The 24,260-nt window shown below is 34.6% G+C and overlaps 2 protein-coding genes across 17 annotated transcripts in view; one reads left to right on the forward strand and one right to left on the reverse strand.

Moving 5' to 3' along the window:
* LOC145798634 (disease resistance protein At4g27190-like) overlaps window positions 1-24,260 on the reverse strand; it is a 214,498-nt gene that overhangs the window by 120,652 nt on the left and 69,586 nt on the right. The gene's annotated exons all lie outside the window — the stretch shown is intronic.
* Window positions 15-24,260, forward strand: part of LOC145788912 (F-box/LRR-repeat protein At3g48880-like) — a 32,207-nt gene continuing 7,961 nt past the window's right edge. For 2 of the 16 annotated variants that reach the window (XM_082886931.1, XM_082886933.1), the window contains exons 1-7: window positions 17-727; window positions 3,059-3,585; window positions 9,284-9,409; window positions 9,604-9,701; window positions 9,959-10,273; window positions 12,364-16,850; window positions 22,048-22,127. In XM_082886931.1, the coding sequence (XP_082743057.1) occupies window positions 366-727; window positions 3,059-3,551 (855 nt within the window). In that variant the 5' untranslated portion in view covers window positions 17-365 and the 3' untranslated portion in view covers window positions 3,552-3,585; window positions 9,284-9,409; window positions 9,604-9,701; ... (1 more) ...; window positions 12,364-16,850; window positions 22,048-22,127. Of the gene's footprint in view, window positions 728-3,058; window positions 3,586-9,283; window positions 9,702-9,958; window positions 10,476-10,570; window positions 10,940-12,363; window positions 16,851-18,106; window positions 18,812-22,047; window positions 22,128-24,260 lie in introns of those variants that run through there. The other 14 variants (XM_082886944.1, XM_082886946.1, XM_082886945.1 and 11 more) reach the window with 14 other exon arrangements.

Raw genomic sequence — 24,260 nt, forward strand, 5'->3', positions numbered from 1 at the left:
AGTGTTGTGTGATATTGTAGCCACCATTTTTTGTTTTTTTATGGTCCTATTTTTTTTTTTTTTTTTTGTTTTCTTTTTGTTTTCAAATTTTTTCTTTGGCTAGTGGGGCCAAATCAAATGGAGTAAGGTTGGTTGGTCATATTTGGGTATTGAATTTGGGAACATTTGATGTGCAATTTGTTCTCATTAATAAATGAGTAATATTAGATACTTATAAATTTTAAATTCATTCGTAATGATGCGAGGGTCTTAAATATTTTTTTAAATCAAATCATGTGATTTGGGGTCAGTCGAAGCAAGAGAATCCAATGGAAAAGAGATGCTAACAACGACAATAACAATGCTGAGGTGGGTTCTTCTTCCAAATGGGAATCTCTCTTTTCAAACCCTTGTTCTTGATATCCACCGTTTCTTTGGTTTGTCGATCTTCGGGACGCGTTTGTTTCGATCATTTGTTCGGCGAAGAGGGTGACAAGACCCTCCATTTTACCATTCTCAACTGCGATTGCTGTCGGAGGCTGTTTGGATCCAAAGTTACCCATTTCAAGAAGGCGTTTCTGATGAAATTTCTTCGTGGTGTCATGGATGTGTATAGACGTGACGATGATGATGATGATGATGATGATGATGATGAAGATGGTATTAGGGTTACTTCGATTACCAGAATGGTGTTTCCTTCTGGGCCTCTTCAATTGACTGATCATCACCTTCTTTACCTTGCGGAAAGGTACATCAATTTCTCCAAATTCAGAATTTCCCAATTTTTTTGGTGTCAATTTAGTGAAATTTTAAATAGGGAAAATTAATGAAACGTTCTTCTCTAACTTTAGGTAGTAGGAGAGGTCCCTGATCAAATTTCTATGTGAAACCAGAGAAATTTCTCTGAAAATTGAAATTTTTGTGTTGAATTTTGTTGTGTAAATGCTGAGTGACCCCAATTTGTAAGAAAATGTTGTAGGTACTTTATCTTATAAAATCCCAATATCAGGAACTTAAACTAAAACCCCATTTAAATACTGAGTTGATGCCAACGGCATAAAAATGTTATTGAAACTAAAGATTTGGTCTTAAATCTGAATTTTGTGGAAATACGGTTGAAATTCGTTTAAGTTAGCTTTTGTTTTTTTTTTTTTTTTAAAAGATCAGGTTGTCCAAATTTGTCTAAAAGCTGTAATTTTTGGAAATTCTGAATTTGGATAATGACTTGTAAAACTTTGAAAGGTATGGGAATTGGAGTGTGCCCGATAGGCCCATTTTGGGGTTAGGTACATTGAGAAGAAATACTTGCAAAAAATCAATTTGATCAGGTATCGATAGCTCTTTCATCGAATTACATTTGTATCTAAAAAAAATAAAATAATGGTAAATGTGATTTAAAGTATAAAATTGAATACAAATGCAACAGTGGCTACAGGTGCCTCCCACATAGCAGCCACCCCAATTCCGCAGTAGTTTGTATGTGATGTATGTATTCATCTATTTGGTAGTTTGTCTGTCCGTGTTTCATAGATATGGCAGCTATCTATCAAACTACAAGGCATGGAGTAAACAATTTTGCAACATAAAATTTATTTGATAACTTCTTTGAGAAAGTATTGGATGTAGTTTGAAGGACAATTAATATATTTGTTTGAGAGAAAACCAACAATTGAGAAAATTGAAAAAAATGGGAATTGTTTGGGATGTCAAAATGTTAGAGAATAATTTGGTAGTTACTGAGAGGCAGTGGAAAGAGTGGGGTTTTCATCTTTCGGAGCAATTCTATTATTTTTCTTGCTCTGGTACAGATTTTTTACTCGTTCCTTATATGCATGTGTGTTATATTTCCTGGTGTTTATTTGGTTACTTTGATGTGTATTTGTTTGTGATGTGGCAGGGTGCTACCCAATAATATAATATTTTCATTATGTGGAGCAGCATATATAATTCATTATGTGGAGGGTTAAGGTTGTTGAAAGCTTGTTGGTTTTGGCTTTTGAAAATGAAAACAGATGGAAGATTTTTTTTTTAATCTTTGTGTATAATAAGGAAATTTTGATTGTGATTATTTAGTGGAAATTTTGGAAAAAGATGCTAGAGTTTATTTTTTTTATTTTTATGCAACAAGGTTGTAAGGGTTTTGGATGCTAGGTTAAGGGCCTCAAGGCTTGTTGGAAAGAAATCTAGTTAGCTATGTGATACTAAGCTTAGACTGAAATATTAAGCAGGTATTAGGGTGGGTGATTAAAACAGATAATTCTTTTCTAATGTGTGGGAGAATAAGCAGTTAATGTTCTAAAGTCTTAGAATCCCCTCGGTTTCGTATCTAAGAGTAGGTTGCAAAAACAGCCTCAAGATAGCTCAAAAAAAAAAAAAAAAATGATTTTTTTAATATAAGAATTGGCCTTTTCTCTAAGTTCAAACGATATTGAAGTCATGTCACACCTATGACTAGCTTACCAAATAGGGTTTGCTCATAATGCTACATGCCTTCTTCGACCTGTTTATTTTATTGCAACGTTTATACTACCATATGAATCTTGCGGATAATAATTCTTTTCCTAAATAATTTTTCTTTGGCAACTGATGATTCAGATAGACATTATATGTACTTTCCAACTGCCAACTTATGTTGTCCTTTTGTGTTCTGATTGCTCTCACTGATTTGGCTTATATTGTTTCTCTCAAAGTAAAATACATGGAATGGAAAACTTTTAATTGGGTGGGGTACTTGCAGGAGTAGTGGAATAGTAAGCCACCGTTACCTGGAGACAATTAAATAATTGTACTTTTAAATTATAGATAAATTACTTTCTATTTTTCGTTTTTCGTTTTGAAAAGAAAAAAGTTTTAGAATTTTCTTTCCTCTATATTAGTTCTCAGACAACACGGTGCCCTTAATTTTATTGAGAAATAATCTCCTTGCTAATTTATTCAGTAAATGTTTCTGGTTTGATTTGAGCAACTAGTGAAGGACTTGGACTATTTGCAAGAGAAAGCATAAAAATCTTAACAGTGCAAGAGAATTTTGTTCATAATTCATGTAAGTTATGCACAAATTTTATTGTTCGTATTGTAGGTCACCGGAGCTCAGAGAACTCTCCCTACCTTTTGGGAGAAATATTAAACATGAAGGATTGTCAAGGGCAATCCGCTACTGGAACAGGATGGAGGAGATGTCAATTGGTCCAGTTATATGCAATAATGACATTTTTCGTATCATTGAAGCGATAGGCATAAACTGCAAGAAGCTAGAAGCCCTAGAATTGTTAGGCTTGGTCTTAACTCAACAATTGTCTCCTGAAATTGCCAAGAGTCTAAAGGGACTGAAACTATTGAGATTAGATATGGTTCATATTTCAAAAGTTAGTCTGAAGAATTTCCTATCAAAATGTAAAAAACTTCAGAAAGTAGAGATCTGGCATTGTCTTACTTTAGAAGGTACGGAATCTAATTTCTTAGCATCATGTGAGATAAAGAAGACAGAAATGAATGGTGTTACTAAATGGTCCCTTAGCAGAGATGCAGAACTGTATGACATGAAGAATCTACTGAATTTACTTTGGCAGTGAAGTAATTGACCGAGCTTATGAAGAATCAAACATGGTAAGTCACACAATGAGTTCAATATGTGAGAGTTATAATATTTATAGGATTCTTGTTTTAGAACTTATTTTGTGCTTGTATCAGGGTTTGTGTTGTTTTCTGTGAACAAAGTTAATTTTTTATTGTCTGCCAAGTAAAAACCTTCTCATTTTGTCTTCTCTCCGTCGAATCAAGCTTTGTCGCTCAAAAAAAAAAAAAAAAAAAAAAAAAGACACATTTTTAGAAATGTTCTTTATGTGCTTTCAATATCTATTTGGTTGGAACATTTCATTGAGAGTAGTGGTCGAGTCTGGTAGTAATTACTCCTGTGGCTTGGTTACATGTTTCCTTGGAACCAAGAATGCTGTCTTTGGTTCTAACTTACTGACCTCGAACACGGGCTTGTTTGGGAACATTGATTTTTAGCCAAAAAGTCAAAAAGCCACTACAAGTCAAATCATTCTCTCTACTTTTTCTGTACATCTTTTTATAAAAGGCCAAAAAGCCACTAAAAAAGCTAATTCCCAGACACCCAAATAGTTGTAATTATTGAGTGGATTTCAAGTTTAGAAGCCATGGAAAACTGGTATTGGTATAGCGACTTGGAGATTGGAATAATTGGATTGACTCAACATAGCAGTTCCTTGGTTTGAATGTTCCAATCATTAAAATTGTTTGTTTTTGTGGGCTGCCTTGACAATGCTTCAGTTTGTTACACTTGGATTAAATGGGTTGATACACTTCTACCATTTATAACAAAAGACAGCTAATTTGTTGAGTGGTTATTGGTGTGTACAACTGAAGATGTTTTAGCTTTCAGTGGATGGACTTTAACCATCTTTACACCATTTATATAAACTACCCATGGACGCACACCTTGTAGGGTTTTTAGTTGGACCATTGCACACCACCGTGTGGGATAAAAGCTGGCCTGTGTGAAAAAACATACCCCTATTAAATAGAATCTGATTTCTTCATATAAAAAATGAATTAGGACCATGAGAGTTCAACCAAATGCACGCAACTTAGATTGCAATTATGCAACACTAATAATTATGCATGGTTTCACTTTTCAAAAAACACTTTTCAGAAAATTTTACTTTATTATTTTTCGTATTTTTTTATTTTTACTGATTTTTTTTAATATTTTGAGCAATTTTTAAAATTTTTAGACATACCTAACTTAAATGTTTCTAAAAAGTAAAAAATTTGTGAAGAAAACCTTTTAAAAATTCACTAAATACACAAAATACAAAAAAAATACGAGAATTCAGTATATTTTTTGTATTGTTATGTATTTATTAATTTTCTAAAATATTTTTTCACAATGTTTTTACTTTTTAGATACATCTAAGTAAGGTGCATCTAAAAAGTAAAAAAAAGTGTTTAAAATTTAAAAAATATTCACTAAAAACAAAAAACACGAAAACCAAAAAACTTAATTTTCAAAAAACTTAATTCAAAAAACTCAAACCAAACACACTGAATAGTTTTTAGGCCCTAACGGACAGTTCTCTATTTTCACCTTTTTGGGCATATCCTTTTAGGTGCTTGTCGCCTATAAGGGCCTATAAGGGGTGATTGAAAGAAACAAGATTGGGATTGAGTCATAAAAGGTACAATGTTCCCTCTTTCGTTAAAGAGTTTGAAAAGTTAATATATATGCACAACAGTATATGAAAGTTGTTCGAGTACCACATAGGTTATAATAAGTTTGCTCATTTTCAATGTATTAATGAATCGTAGACGTGTTTGATGATGCATTGGTTGCACATGTCTTTATTTACAAACGCTAATAATTGAGGAGCTCTCATATAAATCAAAGTATGCTATCCACGTGATAAAGTCTAAAATGTTGAGGTTTTCATAGCAACTAATCCTTTTTAAAAATAGCCACTTGGCATTTTTGGACATTGAAAAGGTTGTGCTTTTTTCCTCCTCCTTTATTATTACTATTATTATTTATTTATTTTTAAATCCTAATCGAATAAAGTAAAGAAGCTTGGTTAATGGTTGAACATTAACTACAATAAGGAGCATGGACTGGTTTGCCCTTTTTCTATGTGTTGGTGTTCTATATGACCTGATTTAGCAAGTCGACTTTTCAAATGAGTTTGTTAGATCCGTTATGAGTAAAGGGAACTGAAGGCCGCTTTTTTGGAAGGTGAAGTACTTGTGTGATTGCGAATTCCACAGTAGCAATAGTTCTAGCTCAACATTAGGAGCATGGGGTTTTGTGTATCTAAAGGAGATGTGGAACCCCCCACCCTACCCCACCCATAGAATGGTTTCTGCCCAAAGTGTCCTCTACTGTACTGGTCCCCGGAAGTAGGCTAGGAAGAACCTAATAGAGGAAACAAGCAAGACAGTTTCATTATTTTGTTAAGTAATATTTTTCAAATTCTAGTTTACACATTCCAACGTCATTTTGATAAAATGGATAACCACATATAGCGTATATGTGTATAGATATATGTAAACTTTTGGAAACTTTTTAGGCAAGTAAAAACTTTCATAAAGAAGGCCAACCAATATAATACTCACATGTTGGACATTGACATGACACAACGCTTGATGAACAATTCCAAATATTTGTTGGACAAATGTCCAAAATGTCTTACTATTTAAAAAAAAATTATGAACTCGGACATGTTTTAGACACTTGGGGGCATGTCTATCATTTAGACACACGTGAAACACATTACAAGTTTGAATACAATAACTTGAAATCCAATGTTTAAAAAGAAAAAAACAATGTAAATGTATACTTTTTATTCTTTTTTTAGACTTCAAAAATTATTATCATTGAAGTAAATATTCATATATATGACATATAATAATTATTTCTTTTTATATATGATATATTTAAATATATAGAATCATATATTGTGCAAGGGTCTCCTATGTGTCGTGTTCTACAATTTTTGAAAAATTACATGCTGGCATGTTCATGTTGAGTCACGTGTCCATGTCCATTCTTCTTAGCTACTATGATACCACATGACACCATATGTGGCAAGGAAGTGTTCAATACATGAACAGGTATTCTCATGTATATATGCTATTTAATATATTGCCAATTGCACAAATGGGATATCCTATTACATGTATTAGAAATATCGCCAACCTTTTGGGAGAGATGGAAGGAGTGAATACAGTCTTGTATATGAATGTTTTGATCATCCACTAGAATGAATTACTCTCTCTTGTTTTTCTCTTCCCGTATCCACGACTTTAGGGAGACTTCTCTCTTGTCTTATGCTTATTTTGGCAATTGAGGTTTTGAGTTGAATGGACTTGAGGATAGTCTAAAGAGGATTTTATAGTGGATAGAATAGGAGGGGTATTTATCTCAAAGCCTCATTTATTCTATGTAGATGGCATGATTATTGTTTAGTGGAGTGCATGCATAGTAGTCTCTAGATACTTGTGTTGCTGATTGTTATGATTTATGGTTGCCTTGTGCCTTGGGCCTAGGTGTATCAATAAATTTGAATTTTCAAGTAACCTGTACCACTCCACTCCTAAAGTAATGTGGAACGAAGTCCCACATTGCCCGAGTACTAAAGTAATGTTAAGCTTATAAGCGTGAGGGCACTCTCACCTCTTGGGCTAGCTTTTGGGGTTGAGTTTTATCCAAGACCGTGTAACAATTGCAAGTTTAAATAAAACAACTTTAAATTCAATGATAAAAGAAAAAATAAGTAAATTTATACCAATTCTTCATTTGGACTTTTGAATTAGTTTTACGTTAAATTTATTATTATATGTGAATTAAAAAGTCATACACATGACATTTAATAATTGGGTTGGCCTGGTGGTCAAGACTTGGGGCCTGGGGGTGTGTTTACTTCAAAGTCTCAAGTTCGAAACCTTTTAGTTGCAAACAATTTCTTCAGGCCAATCCATACGGGGTTTTGCCCTGGTTTTAATTGGGCGCCTCGCTAGTGGATGGTGCGATTGGTCTCCTGAATTAGTTGGTCCAGTAGGCCGATACCAAGTTATCAAAAAAATAAAATAAATAAATACATAAAACTATATATTTTTTGAGTGTCCCTTACATGTTATATCCTACATTTTTTGAAATTTATTGGGTCAATGTGTCGTGTTGTGTCCATATCGTGTTACATGTTCATGCCCGTTAGGTGAGTACCTTATTGGGATATGCTTGTGAGAGGGGAAGATTTGAGTGATTGGACTACTACTTCCTAAGGGTTAGTGTATGAAGGGTATGAGGAAAGTTGGGTGAATTTCCTTAATAGGAAAATGATGAAGAGACTTTGGGCGTGGTGTTTGGTTTGGAAGTCATTGTCCCATTCTTAATAGGGTATAGTAGCACAACGGAATGCTGCAATGGCAGATTATGAGATTATAATAGGCAAGAGAGTGGTGGAGTGGTAGGGATCTCAGACATAGGATCTTGGTTTTTGATTAGAAGAATAAGGTGGTGTGTCCTTTGAGACATAAAGTGATCTTTGTGAGAAGTAGAAATGATGAGATTCAGTGGCTCTCCACTAGAAATGAAACATTTGAGTTTAAATTGTTCTATAAAGTCTTGGTGGGTACCGCAAATATTTCATTGCCCTTAGAAAGGAGTTTGAAGCGCTAAATGCCCTTCAAGGTTGCATAATTCTGATGGTTGGCTGTGGCATATAGGAAATTTTAAGGGGGAGAATTTCTTCACAATAGTGTAGTGTGGGTTAAGATGTAGGAGAAATGGTGAATCATCTCCTCATCCATTGTCAAGTGGTTTGACAGGGGTGGTTTTCAATGTTTGCTATATTTGTGGCATGGGTATTTTCTTGATTGGTGGCTAAGTTACTTCACACTTGGACGGATGTAGAATTGATAAGAGAAGATGAAAGGCTTGGAAAGTAACTCCACTGTCCTTTGTTTCCATTAGTTAACTTTTCCATAAGATCAAACAAAAAGAATAATCAATTTTGATATATTGAATCTAGAGCATAAATTTTACGTAAAATTAGGTAAATGGTTCAGTAGATCAAGAGCTTCATGTGTATACAATAACTTACTGCTATACTTTTACAGTCTATTCCAATTTTAGAAAGTTCAAAATTAAATAGACAGATCTTGCTTTTAATGATAAAAATTCTTTTCGTAACTATTTAATGGACAGAAATAGTCTTTTTTTTTGGGGTAAGAGACAAAGATAGTCGTTCTCAAGTTCAAAATTATCTGATCATGTTGCAACTATGTGTTCTTATTAAGCATATTCCTGTTGTACAACTTGAAGGAGTTGCATTGCATACCACATTGTGGCTGTTTGTCAATACTAGAACCATTGTCTTATTATATGTTTTTCTTTATGAAATGCATTTTGTATAACGTCGCAACAAAAAGTTCAGTTTCCTCATAACGTTTAGTTTTCATTTGGAAAAGAGAGAGGATAAGTTTGTTAAGAAGGAATCCGGATTCACATGTCTTGTAATTGTAACCTTCTTTGTTTTGAATCATTCTAAATTTGATTGCCTTGCACAGTTGTGTATGGCAATTGAAGTATGCCTGTATTTTGGTTCTTCAATGAAGTAGGATCAGTCTGTCAGATATAATACTGATTTGTTTAATGGCAGGCCAACTTTTAAAATTCTATTGTAAATGGATTACCTAATATGATTTGAACTTTAATTTTTGAACCCACTAAAATTTTTTGTTTTTTACTTTACTTTACTTTTTAATTTTTAATTTTTTTATAAAACAGAAAGGAATGGATCATGGATCGTTGATAAATCAGAAAGTTCATAAAGTATTTCTTGATTAGGAAACTCTTTTCCTTATGATCTTCATAGCAAGGAATGGATCATGGATCGTTGTCATCTTCTAACAGGTTCTTTGTTATAGTTAACAATATGATAGAGAGGATTTTATGCTGCAAATAATTTACTGCATTATCTAATTATCAGAACTTGGTACTTGGTGCAATTTTATATAACTTCATAGAGCTAGTATCCCCATTTTATAATCAAATTGAAGATGCTTAAATGCTTTCTGATCCTTGAATGTTGTTTCTGTATATGGCAGTTTCAGTCAAAGAATTGTTATGTGCGTGTCATCTTATTTGGAATTAATTTGTGGCTGCACTGCTATGCTATTGGTGCCGACTCCATAGATACGGATAGGTGATAACTTTTGATCTTTTTGTCATGCAATGTTCATCTCTTTCCAGATGTTTTTATTTTGCTAATTTCACCCCACATTTCATCTATTCAGTAAAACAACCCCCAAGATGGGGGAATATTACACAGAAAACCTTATTGATCAGGTCTAAGTGATATTTAATCTCATTGATGATGTTCCAGAAGCATTAGAGAATCTATTACCTAATTGTTTGCTGGTCTATAACTGTCAGACCTCAATCACTTGTTTTGCATTATAGGTTGTGGAAAATTTGAAGAAGAGGTCGTAACATTCACGTCCCCATGACTGGCAGACCCAAGCAATGGTTGATAACAAGAACGCTGGTACTGGGAAAGGGAACATGTACATCAAGAGATCTCTGTTCAGGCCTTGTATTTTTTCCTATCCCATCTCAGTCTCACCAGCATTCTTCTCTTGTTGCTTCTCTCACCTTCAATTCATCTCTTCTTTCAACTGCTCTCCCTGCCATTGCTGGTTTGATCAGTAACTTAGTATGAAAAGAAATGTACATGTTCTGTCTCTGTGGACGTTAGGACAAGTAGTCTTGAAGGAGGTAAGTTTTTTATTCAGTGGATTTTTTCCATGCCATTGCAAATTCATCCACAATTGTTAATGTCAATGTTTTCAGGCTTCATAACTCCGAAGAAGTGTCTTCAAAATTTAGAAGGATGCATTTATGATGCAATTTTTGTTCCAGTTGGACACTTGCTCACTCTGTTCAAATTTCATTCACTTTTCTGCAACTTGTATCAAAATCCGGTGCTTTGTTGGTGAATTAGAATTGGAGTTAATTTTCATGATTTTGAATTTCCATGGATTGACAAAAGTTTTGTTCATCTCTTTGTGTCAGACTTGAAGCACAAAATATTTGCGTATGAAAAGAAGATTAATTAGACTTGAAGCACAAAACTACCTCTATTTGCCACCCTTCGGGTTTTAGGTAGCCATCACGCTCAAAATCTTTAGGGATTCTCATGGAGGAACCAAATAGAGGAAGGAGAGGCGGGATAATCCTCATCGTCACCCTTATTGCTTGCCATGTGTATTTTGTTAGGTCATCTCTAGTGAGAAGCTCTTTGAAACTGTTTTCCTAGCTCTGTTTTCTTGTTTTGTGAGCCCAGTTGTTGTATAGTTTTTTGATAAATGTATTTACTTCCTATTCTTGTCCAGTTGAGGTACAATTACTTGAGTGCATATTCATGCATGTGTATGAGTTGTGTATCTCTTTTTTCCTGTGCATGAAGAACCTTAGCATGAATGTTGAAGCCATTGACAGAACTGCATTAGGAAAGTTAGGTCAGACAATGCCCCATATCGTAAAATATAATAATAATAGCATTATCCACAATATCTTCCCATCATTGTGACTGCATTATCTTCACCATGTTTCTGAGTGTGCAAGTGATGAGCTCATCTTCTGTGATGCACAACATTATCCCATTCATCTACTTGTGTATGAGGTCAGGAACAACTTTATGGATCCTTCTGCTTGATTTAAGTCCAACGTTGAAACTAGTCAACAAAAAATGTAAAATTACTTAGGAAAATCACATTCCTTGCGCCATGAGGTGAAAATCATGAACAGGGTAAATTGTGAATAGTCACAGCCCACATGTCAGGACATTAAAATCACTGCCTAGCATATGAATTTACTTTCCTTGTTTGAAGGGCATAAATGTTGTCAAATATGATTTTCTTCATCAATCAAATAGCTGGCACAAAAATAACATTAGTTGCCTTCTTAGTTTCCGAATTATGCAGAATGTGTTTTCTGACAAAGTGCATTTACCTCATTTGTCTTCTTTGTTTTAGAAAACTATCCGACGTATGACTCAAATTTGGAACTATATGTTTGTATCAATTGACAAGAAGTTAGGAATTGGGTATTTTTGAATGGGGTTCCGACACCTTTCTGATGTGTTACCAATCACAACTAGGAAGATTCTATATTATTGGGTTATGTTTTTGTTTCAGTTTAAGAAATAAAACAGTCAATTTACGAGAAATGGTCTTTTTTCTCACCCTTCTTCTGGGATTTAGCATTCCCTGAGCAAAATGTACAGTTTTGTCTTTTGTCATTAATCAGTACTTGAACTACTAGTGACTCCATGCAAATATGAAGTTATCATTGAAAGACAAAATACAACATTCAGCTTTTGGAGTTCAAAGGAATCCTTAACAACTATAGTCATATGTAATCATAGTTAGATGAGGTGGTCTTGAGGCTTTTCTAGGGTTCACATTTACTTTTTTGATATCTAATGATTAGAGAGCTGTTTGTGAATATTGGCTTGTTTTCTTCATTATATTTGACAGTGGTTTTTCTTTGTCTTTACTTGTAAGAGGACTCATTGTTCTCATCTTGTAACCTCACTTTCTTTATCAATAAATTCTGTTTTTGTTGTTGATAATAAAAAAAAAAAAAAAAAAAAATTACATTAGATGGTGTACTCCTGCTTCCTTTCTGTAAGGGTTGAAAATGGTGGGAATGTTCCTTTTTTGGTAGATACTTGGCTTGGGGATTCTTCTTTTGATGTTTTGTTCCCACATTTGTACCATTTGGTCTGTTTTCATAATGCTCCATCGCATATATGGTGCTTTCCCAATCGGCACCAATTTCATGAAATTTCAATTTTTTTACAGAAATATTAATGATCGTGAATTGATTGAGTTGGCAACTTGGCATCCCTGTTGAGCATCCTTGAAGGTTTCTTCTTCAGACCTAATGTCAATGATAAATGGGTTTGGTCACTTAATTCTTCGGGGATCTTCTCAAGCAAATAATTTTTCAACAAGATCATTGGTAATCACAATGCTCGTCCTTTTCTCCATCATTCTAGGAGTTGAAACAATTTGAAACGAAGCAAATTGTCAAGGTTTTTGTGTGGAGTTTGGCTCACAAGAGTCTTATGACCAATTACATGTTTCAAAAAAGAAGACCCAATTGGGATCTTCGCCCTCAATGGTGTATTGTATGTAGCAGGAATGAGAAATCATTGGATCCCTTGTTTTTGCATTGTCTTTCGGCCTTGTCTATATGGCACTGGTTATTCCAAGTGGCGGATATGTGTTGGGTGGCTTCATCTTCTTGCTCTCAATTGCTTTTGATAGACTTTAGAGCTTTTGGTACCAAATAAGTAGCATAGACATGGACACGGGACATGATACGGACACGGATGCGCGACACATCAATTTTCAAAAAATGCAGGACACGACACACTTGGGACAAGTTAAAATTTTATATTTTTACAAATTTATTGTATGTATTATATGTAAGTTAATACAAATTACATTAAAAAGCTGTATATTTCATAACTTAAACATCAAGATATCATTCACTTAACAATTACATTCTAAGTAACGCAAAACAATTATAGAATATTGTATGCACATGATGTATTAATATTATAAATGTTTCAAAACATATTTACAGTTCATAAATTGTGTTTAAAAGAATGCAGAATATTGTTATTATTCAGAGATTCATCATATAAGATGTGCTCGAAGGATTGAAGTAGTGTCGCCAAAGTGTTCGTGAAGTGTCAGTAAAATGTCCAGTATTATGAATTTGATGTTTTAACTAGGACACGTTGAAGAAGTGTTGGACACGCTTTTCGGAGTGTCCGAAGAGTGTTGGTGTTGGACACGGGGTATCGGACATGACATGCTTTCTCTACAGAAGTTCCTGTGCTTCTTAGGGTACCAACATGAAAACTTGGCTTTGTGGAATTGTCTTTTGTTCATGGGTATTTGGTTGAAGTGCAATATGCTAGAATCTTTGAGGACAAATTGAAGGACATTGATTCTCTTTGGGATAGAGTGTTTTTTATCCTCATTTGGGGCTTTGTTTTCTTTTCCTTTAAAGGGGATTCAATTATTTTAGTTTTTTTAGAATCAGTGGGCATTATGTCATTTGTAGTCAAGGTTATAAGTTTTGCTCTTTTTATTTATTTTTATCTTTTTTTGGTGGACTTCTTGTTTCCCACTTTCTTGTAATTTTGTTTATTTATGCTTTTTATTATATTATTTTTGTTTCTGATAAAAAAAAGATCCTGTAATAGTCATTTTGATAAACACTCCCCATTTGATTTACTGAAGTTAGTTCCTGACAAAAATACTCGTGTTTTATTGAGTTACCTCACTTTTAACTTACAACTAGTTGCAAGGAAAATTTTTCTAGGAACACTCTCCATTAGTTTAAAGGGAATTTAATTCTTGTCACAAAAGTAGTGCTTTAGTGAGTGACCTAAGACCTTAGTTTCAACTTATTGCTAATGATACGACATGCTTCAAAGAAATCTTTTCCAGGTACATTGAGTGTTCTGTTAATGTAAGAAAGTTTTTGTTAGACTGAGTGGGAGATTTTCTACTACCTTTGTTAAGGACATAGAGAAGCACATGTACAATACTAGTCTCTTGTTGATATTCTTCCTTTCTTTTTTAGAAAGTGAAATTTTATTGCAATGGTTGGGTTAAGAATTTTTGTAGACCATATTTTGATCATGCATATCCAGGTGTTACCTGATTAGCCCTTTAATCTTATTGTGTCTTAAATGCTTCTGGTGTTTGGAACTGTCCACTTGCTTGTAATATTTCGTCAATAAATTCTTGTAGAATTCAATTACCTTCCATCTTCATCTAATAATCTTGATGTGTTAGCATCGTGTAATTCAAAAAAGGTGGAGAAAACAAATGCGGTCGAGTGTAAGGAATAGGATAAGGTGTATTCCGAAGGTTTGCACAACCTGGGGGATGTGAATGAAAGGAAAATGATGAGCACCCCTTCAAGGGAGGAGACTTTGGATGGGCTTGTCCTTTCTCAAAGTGTAGCTTCTAAAGATGTGTCTTCTACTCCTAGAGAAAAGGAAATCGAGGATGAACTAAAAGAAATATGGATTGCATTCTTGTTCTAGAGATGAGACCAAGAGGAAGCTCGACAAGAAGATTCTTAATCTAAAGCTTGCATGGGCAAAATCCTTTGCTAAATTGTCTACCAATCCTAAGAACTTTATTGTGAAATTGCAAGAAAATGTGTGATAGTGGTTTTCTTTCTTTTTATGTTTTGTTTGTGTCTAGCTTCTCGGGTTGTGAGAAGTGTGTTTTGTGCCCATTCTTTTGGGTTGTGAGTGGCTTGTTTCTTGGTGGTTTGGGTTTGGTGTCTCGTGTTAATTGAGTGTCCTTTGTGCCTATTCCTCTTGGGTTGTGAGGGACTTTCCTTTCTAGGTTAGATCCTTTGTGTGTGCCTCTATAGCAAGGTGGCCTCTTGGTAGTGTTTTGAGTTCCGTTGTATATTCTTCTTTTTTGGGTACTTTCTTTTTTGGTAGTAAAAGCTTACTAAACAAAGGGTTGTGGCTGCTCATTGGAAAGTACAATCCTATCATTAATGAGTACAAATCTATTTGCAGCTGGCTTGGTTAGAACCATGGGGCGCCAAAGAGGTTGACCTTTGAAATTGACCCATGTTCTGTATTCTCATTTGTAGCCATTATTCCTTGGGTTGTTTAGTGCTCTCAAGAAGTTGAGGCTTTGGCCTAGAAAATGGATCCCAATTAAAAAGAGGGTGGCAAGTAGAAGAGCAGGAGAAGGTGGCGAAGCAAAAAAGTGAAACAAATTGCATCACTCATGGCAGATTCCATGAATCAAAGGAAAAAAGCTTTTAGAGTACCAAAACGTGGTAATAGCCTCTATACTTTAAAGGTGCTTTTTACATTTAATATTATTGATTTGGTAATATGATCGTTATTGGTATTTGTTTGAATTTGTTTTGTTCTGTCTGTTGAAATAATATTCTTTTCTATGTTGTAAGGATTCCTGACTAAAAATAGTGGAAATGTCTATATTTTATCAAATACAGGACTTTATATGATATATTAAGTTGCACATCCAATTCTTACATCAACATAAAACATATGGAGATCAACAGGATGTGAAGTTTCAAGGCTAAGGTTTTTTCACCATCGTAATGAGCTTGAATGTTAGCAGAGTCTAATATGTTCCTGTCTTAGAATGAGATGCATTTGGATATTAGATAATTTATTGATATAAAATTTGATTATGTTAGTGCCGGAAAAATTCCAGTGGAATCAGGGATTTGAATGAGCTTCAGATGGTACTTCTGCAATATCACATAATATTGAAAAAAAGGATCAGGCATTATGCTAGTCTTGACAAATATTAAATGCCGACTAACTTCTTGGTAGGATAATTCTAGATTCTGGTTTGATTGAGTGGGCAGTTGAATTGTTTTTAACAAAACTTTATTTCTTCTTTTGAAGTTTATATTTGGCAGAAAGCAAAAATGAAGTTTTGACCAAATTTCATTATGAATCAGATTAGACAAATTGAACATTGTGGAGAAAAATGTTTACCCATTGAGAAGTTAAGGTGAGCCAGATTACCTATAGATGTGTCACGTAACCCCACTCATAAAGTGGAATGTCATAAGTTCAATAAAAGTTCCTCTGGGATAAAATGAACTGAAGGCAACATAGCCATTTTTTTTGGAAATCGTGCTATGCCTAGGGTCATCAAAATAACTGGCATTTTTTATTATACACCATTTTCTTCATAAGGAACCAAAATGGTAATAGTGACATAAATGCTCCCACTGATTCCTTTTGAGTGCTTGGACATGAAAATCAATCAAATTGTCAAGGAGTGATTCCCTTGACCTTGTGAAGAAGCCTTGCAGCACAATTGCTGCAGCAAAATCTTCTTAATAAAATGTAGAAAGTGATTTTTTTAATTTATTTTTTTACTTTTATAGCTGAATTGTTTCCACGAAACCGATGCATTAGGTTTATTCAATGGGGGAAATATTGTTTTCATCAAAGGTCAATGAAAGCTGTGTGAACTTAAATCGCACCATTTGATTTCTTTGGTTTAATATGAATTGGTAGCCCCTGATTGAAAACTGGCATTGGATCTCTGCGGAAAGAATCGTCAATGCAGGAAACCTTACATGTGAACTGGGTCACAAAGTAAAGCTAGTGTTTCAATTCTGGCGAACTCATACCCAGGACACATTCTTGGTCCTCCTCGAATGCCACAAAGCAGTAAGGGGCTGGTGGTTGCTGCTCAAAGCGTGTTGGATTGATCTTTGATGGATTTGGGAAAATCGTCTCATCCATGTGAGTCATGCTTGCTGCCCATACCACCTGTTTATCAGAAATTTGTGTTACTTCTAGCTCTTATTTTATTTACATTACACACATTTGTTCCGGTAATTAATCTACAATTATGGAAATATTAGCAATATTTACACATACTTGCCACCCTTTTGGTGTTGGATATCCTCCAAATTCTGTATCTTTGAGGACCCTTCTGAAGGAACAGAACCCAGGAGGGGTTATCCTTAGAGTCTCCATTGCTAGTTTCCAAATGTACATCTTGCTAAGATCATCCCATGTGAGAAGCTCCCCCAGGGTGCTGCTTTTAGCAATCTCCTCTTGTTCTGCAATCTCAAAATAGATAATTTTTCAGTATGTTCTATTTTCTAGTATCCTTCTAACTTTTTAGTTCTTAAATCTTTCTCATGAATCATGATGAGGGAGCCAGTTGGGCACATACAGCATAAATGGATGGTTCATTGGCTAAAAGCCTCATCAAGACGGTAAAGAGGATGGAGGATGTGTCATATCCTCCAATCATTATAATGACCACACTGTCCTCAATCTCCTCATTAGACAGTAGAGCTGAATTGTCTTCATTGTGGATACCAATCAAGCAAGTGATGAGATCTTGATGAGGGGAAGCACCATTTTTTTTCCAAGGCTACCCTCTTCTCACTTATAAGGTCCATGACTATGGTTTTCATTTTTTACCTTGGTCGGAGGCTATGGTTGAAGCGTGTGAAAGGCAAATTCATTGGTACTGACAGCATTCCTTCAATCCTGTTTTGAAACAAACCTCTTAGTGCTTCTCTTCTTGCTCCTCGTTCTATTCTAAATATGAGTGAACAAATAATCTTGAATGTGAGGGTCTTCACCAAAAGCATCACCTATATTATCAACAAATTATTTCATACTATTAATGCAAGGAGGAAAAATTAATAGGTTAACATGTCTATGGTCCAATGGAAATTGTCATTTCTCCATGTGTATATGTGGTTGGTTTTGTAGATTCTCAAATAGCTACTAGCCAAACAGAAACCTCATGTGCATCTCTTGTTCCACTCATGACGTCATGATTTGCTTTTGCAAAGAAAGAATGAACTTCATTTCATTATAATTTTATTGACTAGTTACTACGGATTTAAATCTAGAGTTTTGAAATTTACATCAGTAGTTGCAACATACCTTGACCTCATTTTTGCCTAACCAATGCATCTCCATGTGCTTTCTAACTTTTTCATCCATTGTCCCAACATACTGCTTTAATGCTTCAGGCTTCAAAAAGGATACAAGTGCTCCCCTTATTCACTTGTGATCTTCGCCACTCAACTCCAGTATATTTTTCTCACCACAGACTCGCCTCATTGATGCTGGTTGGAAAACGTCTTGCTGTCACACGTGTATATAAATTTGTTTGCAGCCTGTCCATGGAGAAAAACTGTAGGAGTTCCAGAGAGGCTGAGTTTGGAATTGGTACTGTACTTTCTTATTCTTTCATGGAACCATGCCTCACCCTTGTTTGCTCGCATGGCATGTAGAAGGCTGAGGCTATGGCTTATGATGGGTAATCCCATGGAACCTGGTGGGAGCTTGTTGGAAGTTTTCTTGGTTAGGAAGAGGAAGATAGGAGTAAGTAAAAGTAGCAAACTCAGATAGTTAACAAATTCCATGGCTCGTGGGGAGAGAGAGTGGTATATTGGTTTTGAAACTTTAAGGTGGTGGAAGACTATACATATATGGGCGATTTTGAGGTAATAAGGGCAACCCTTCTTTTACCTAAACAAATGAGAGAGATTGGCCCTTGTTGTCTTTGTAGTTACAATCTTGCTTTGTCATTTTCTTTTTGTAGATACTTGTTGTCTTTGTAGTTACAATCTTGCTTGTCATTTTCTTTTTGTTTTCTTTAATTGATGATGTTGATATGAATAGATGTCATCAATGTTTGTTGGGCATATAAGCTATATAATGGAGTAGCTTGGACATTTCCATAGTGATTAAAGCATTGCCTTTTAAAAAGGACCTGCAATGTTTTCCGTAGTTAATGATGTTGATATGAATAGATGTTGTTGTCAATATTCGCTGGACATATAAACTACAAAGGAGTTGCTTGGACATTTCCATAGTGACTAAAGCACTTCCTTCCAAAAGGGGCTCTATTTCCAGTGAGCAGCAACAAAGGTCCAAACTTAATTATAAAACTATTTGTACACTACAATTTGTTATGTACATTAAAACAAGAGCCATAGTTAAAATGCCATTTATCACCCTGTCAACTGGCATTTTTTTCCTGGTGACTTATGTTTTTTTGAGGTATTTTAAAGTTTTGCAAAAAAGAAGAAGAAGAAGAAAAGGAAAAGCATTGGTGGCAAATGACAATAACGACACATTATCTTTTTATTGTGCAACGAGACGAGACGACAAGTATTGTGATTTGAAATTTTTTCCCTCGCACCATCTCTTCATTTCACATCATCACCTTTTCCACCTCTCATTGCTTTCTCTCTCCCTGCCATTTCTCTCTCTCACCCTTTTTTACACCGATAATTTTGATAGTATAGGAATTGATGATAAAATGATGTTGTTCATCTTGCTCTTGAAGATTTTTGACTGAAAAATAGGTTTTCCAAAATTTTTTTGGGGTGCTTAATATGTCGTTAAGCAATTGAAGCTTCTTTCTGGTTTTTGTTTTTGGAGTCTTTGAAATTTAGTAAGGCTTGTTTAGCTGATAGGCTGAGAAATAGGCTTTTTTCAACTGAAAATGTGAAGTCCTTGGGACATTTTGTCAAAGAAAAAAAATAGTGAGTCTTAAGATCTTTACTTGGTCGTTTTAAAAGTCAATTCTCCATTCCCTAACAGTGAGTGATTATAAGTGGGTTTTCATTTTATACCGTTGGTCCAAAGTAGAAACTTCATTTGGGTTTTGAAGTTTTAAAAAACCTTTCTTAGTTGTCGTTTGAGTAGAAGGGAGAAAGACAAATGATGGGGGAGAGAGAGAAAAACTGTTGAAAAGGAGAGATGATGAAGAGAGAACATGTGGAGAGAGAGTAAAAGGTGAATGATGGTTGAGCTAAGCCCTAGAGGAGTAACTAGTCAGAGGAAAGGGTCTTAATTTATATTGAACAGATGCACCACATACAAGTTAAAACAAAAAGTATTACGGTATGTCATCCTTCCCTAAAATGGAACTTTCATGCTGGAGCAAGAACTAGCATGAAAATCAATCTAGACCTAAAGCAGACTCGAGGGCTCTTGCTATTGACAGGAATGAACCTATTTCTTTTTTACTAGGTATGCAGCTTGTTGGTTGCATCGAGTATGTCGTGGTTAGTTAGGCTTAGTTTACTTTGTAATGAATGCAATGCTAACAAGGGGAACTGAAGATTTCCTTGGTACTTCAGTACTACGACAATAGTTGTTGTACTATTAAACTAAAATAGTTGTCGTACTATTAAGATTAAGTGGTTGTACAATAGAATACTGTTGGCCTTGACCTTAGCTAAGTTTTCAAAGTTGAACAGCTCGTCCTTTATAGAATTTGAACACTTTCAACCAAAAATACAACCCTGTCAAAGATGTGTATCCTTCCTTATGAGTGGAAATCCAATCCCGTTTTGTCTTTTTTTGCGTGAAAAGCATCCAAATATATAAACATAGATTTAAACTTTGTGCATTTTTTCTAACTTTTTTTGAAAGTGCATAGTTTCTCCTCCTAAAATGGGGCATCACTTGTACCACTTTACTAAATCAAGAGAAGTGCTTTTTGATAGTAGAGCTATAAGAAATTTCTTTCTTTAACTTAACCTAGGATGGTTGCCGATAAAATGACTGTGAGATTGGTGGAATGCAGATTCCAGACAAGTATCTGGTTGTTGTCATCTAGAGCAGTATAAGTTCTAAACAATGTGTTGCGCATAGTAATTGCACAGGTGGACCCTCCAGGTTCCCCAACCTAAGCTCACTTCAAATGAACCACAATCTCTTCTTTGTCCTTGACCACTTCTTACAACTCAAGCAACAATTCATTTTTGTACTCTTGAGGTATTAGTAGTCAATCACATTCCAATAGAGAGCAAATGGCCAAATTTTCTTTTCTTTTCTTTTTTTTTTTTTTGATTGGCATTGGGATGTTCGGATCACAGCCTGACTAATCTCCAAGGGCACACAGGCCCTAGGCAAGGAGTTTCCTACAAATGCACTGCAGTTAATTCAAGGGTTTATCCCCAGTCTGATGACCCCAAGGAATTGTTAGCACCTAAGAGATTTCAATCCTTGAATCTTGGAGGGAGCACACCCCCAAGACTTAAGGCCTTGCCACTAGGCTAACCCCTTGGGGTTGCCAAATATTTTTACAATAGGTCACAAAGATGCATGAAAACAAACATAAGACATTGTTAATGACAAATTATTTTGGACAAAAGCTCCATTGCAATGCAAAAAGTAAAATTACACAAGAGTACACTTATCCCCTTTATTCTCTCTTCATATATTTAGCACACATTAGACCTTTATTTAGAGTAACAATTTCGATATTGCAAATCAAGACAATTAGTTGGAAACATTTGGCCGCACACAAATGACTTCCAAGTAAGGTGGAGCTCATTTTGATATTTCTTCTCTATTTCCTGTCGCTACATTTATGGATCCATGCACCCCATTTCACAGTGCCTCCAACGTTTCAAGTTGGTTTGTCAAATTTTGAATGTATTTTTTTCGGTGAATCACATAACTGAACTGACACCCAACTAGCTCTGCCAATGATTTAGCAACTTTTCATCCAACGGAAACTGGAATATCTGAAGACAAATATTGAATAAGCAACACGTGAAAATTGTTGAGAGTATTATTGTTACTAAAAGCAAGAAAAACTTGTGTGTGGATCAACTGCTTACACTTGAAACCTTTGGATTGATTTTTTTTTTTGGTTTTTTGATTGGCACCGGGTTTGATATAATTGTATGATGATAAATTATTGTATGGGATTAGTTTTGTTGATTTAATAAGGCCTTACTGCCTTGATTTACAAGTTTAATATTATGGTATGCTAAAGGTCACATTTTAAAGAAAAAGAGGATCTTTCAGCCCTTTTTGCAATAAGAGTAAACAAACAAGGAGTGCAACTATATGATCTTGTCGTTCTCATACTATTCTTGTAGAGCTTATAATACTTCTCATATAGCAAAAATGTGTTTGAAAAGTCTTGTGTGTTTTGTTTTAGTTTGACAGATTGAGGAACACTGCTGGAAGCTTGTGACATACATGAACTGTTTTATGGAGAATGTGTACACCTACAATTTGGTATGAGCATACTTTGACATTGAAATTGTGCTAAGTTAAATGTGTTTTTGTTTCTGAGAATAATTTATGTAAATTTTTACTTGTCTTGCATAAATTCTTAATTATGTCATGTGATGCAGTACTTGCATAAAACATATGTACTTATTCTCCAACACGAACCAAACAATGCATATGAAACCAATTTGACAGAAGTGTGCCGCTAGAATTTGCACTACTGTGCTGCTAGAATCTCATTATTGGGAGATCTATCATTTTCTTGATTTTTAATTTTATCCGTCTACTAGTGTATTTTTGCTTAGAAGTAATTATTTTGTCATGATTATATTGAAAGCTGATTTTGTTTTTGTTTTTTTCTTTTAATTTTACTCGGGGGGGTTTCTTGCACTAGGCAAGTTAGTTGTGCTTTTTCTACTCTAGTAGCCCTCTTGATCATCTGTAGATGATTTTTCTAGGAAGTAAGTTTCATATGCTATGTTTGGTTGGTAGGATTTAAAAAGAAAGAATATGAATCCTATAAAAAATAGGATTTCAAGGTTAATACAGTTTCGTTGTTTGTTTGGATTAGTACAAATTTCTCCATGAAAAATAGTTCAATTTTAAATAATGTGGAACCATTTTTTTACACTTGAATGCTAAAGAAATTTGAGATTTTTTGTAGGAGTGGGGGAATGATATTCTCACATTGGGAAGGTAACCCAAAATTATATTATATATTTTGTATTTGAATGCACTCAAACAACATAATGAAGGAGAACTGAGATAAAATTCTAATTTTACCTCTATTTCTACTATCTGAACATAGTCTTGCCAACTAGCTAAGATGGATTTCTTATAAATAAATAAAAGAGTAATGCTATGTTAACAAATATTTTTTTTTTGAAGTTTCCTTTGTATTAGTTCATTGGATTCCATTTGGTATATTGAAATTTTATTAGTAAATAAGCTCATTTGTATAGCATCTTCATAAATAAACACATTAAAAATGGCAGATATCTCCTTTAATCTTCCAGCAATTCTTTTCGTTTGGATCCGTTTGCATAGTCTACAGAATGAGGTAGCTTTCTCTAAACCACAAACCTCAAACCTCAAACCTCAAACCTCACAATTGGCATTATCATATGGAATTTTTTTTCCCTGTTCGTATGTTTTCCATTTTTTCCTGTTTTTTGAAACATTTTTTGAAATCATTTCTTTCCTCAAATTTCATGTGCCATGAAACTAAATGGAATCGTACAGGGGGAAAGTAGATGAGTCAACCATTTTTCTTCTAAATAGTTCATATATGTAAATAAACACAGAACCTTGAAAAAAAAAATCAACATTACAGAGGTTTTATATGACGCATAAAATATACGCACACCACACCCCATCGGCGGCCATACATGTTATGTCCATTGGCCACTATATATTCTGATGTACAATGGAACTTAGTAGCTCATGCAGATCATTCAATTAGCTTTGCATTATGAATAGAATAAGCAAGTAATGGACTACATTTAGCATTATTTATATATTCAATTACTCAGCTAAATTTCCGACCAAAAAAAAAAACAAAGAAGCAAGACTTTTAAGTGTACCTCTCTTTCTATGAACAATTATACAAATGAAAAGTAGATGTGGAAAGTTTTGATGATAATTTGGATGAATCTTAGGGTTAACATTGTTCAAATTAAAATAATAGGAATTAAAGTGAAATTTTCGTCAAAAGAGAGTAAATGATCTCCCAAATGAAATATTAATGAAGATGAGAATAATAAGTTGGAAGACATGGTGGGATGCCTTCGGGGCTACCAAGTGCGCCTAACAATTTAGACTCCCAATCTCCTGATTTAGTCTCACTAGTGTAATGTGAAACGATAGATGATAGTCCAAATTCAACAATTTTTGTAAAAAATCGTTTTATTGCAAATATTTTGCTAAAAATGGACTACATCACCAGATCTCAGTGTCACCATCTAATCTTTTGGGAAAATTAGGAAACTCGTGAGTCGTGCCAAAGGCCACTGTCCGTCATAACAAAAGTGTCTCGGCTCGGGAACGTAGGTATGAGGGGGGAAGGTCATTAATTGAGCACTCTCACTCACCCGATCAAAAGATCGGTCTCTACTAAGTCATGATGCGATTTTTATAGTC

Source organism: Camellia sinensis, chromosome 9, assembly GCF_055761805.1.
Source record: "Camellia sinensis isolate YWXY chromosome 9, ASM5576180v1, whole genome shotgun sequence".
NCBI classification, from domain to species: domain Eukaryota; kingdom Viridiplantae; phylum Streptophyta; class Magnoliopsida; order Ericales; family Theaceae; genus Camellia; species Camellia sinensis.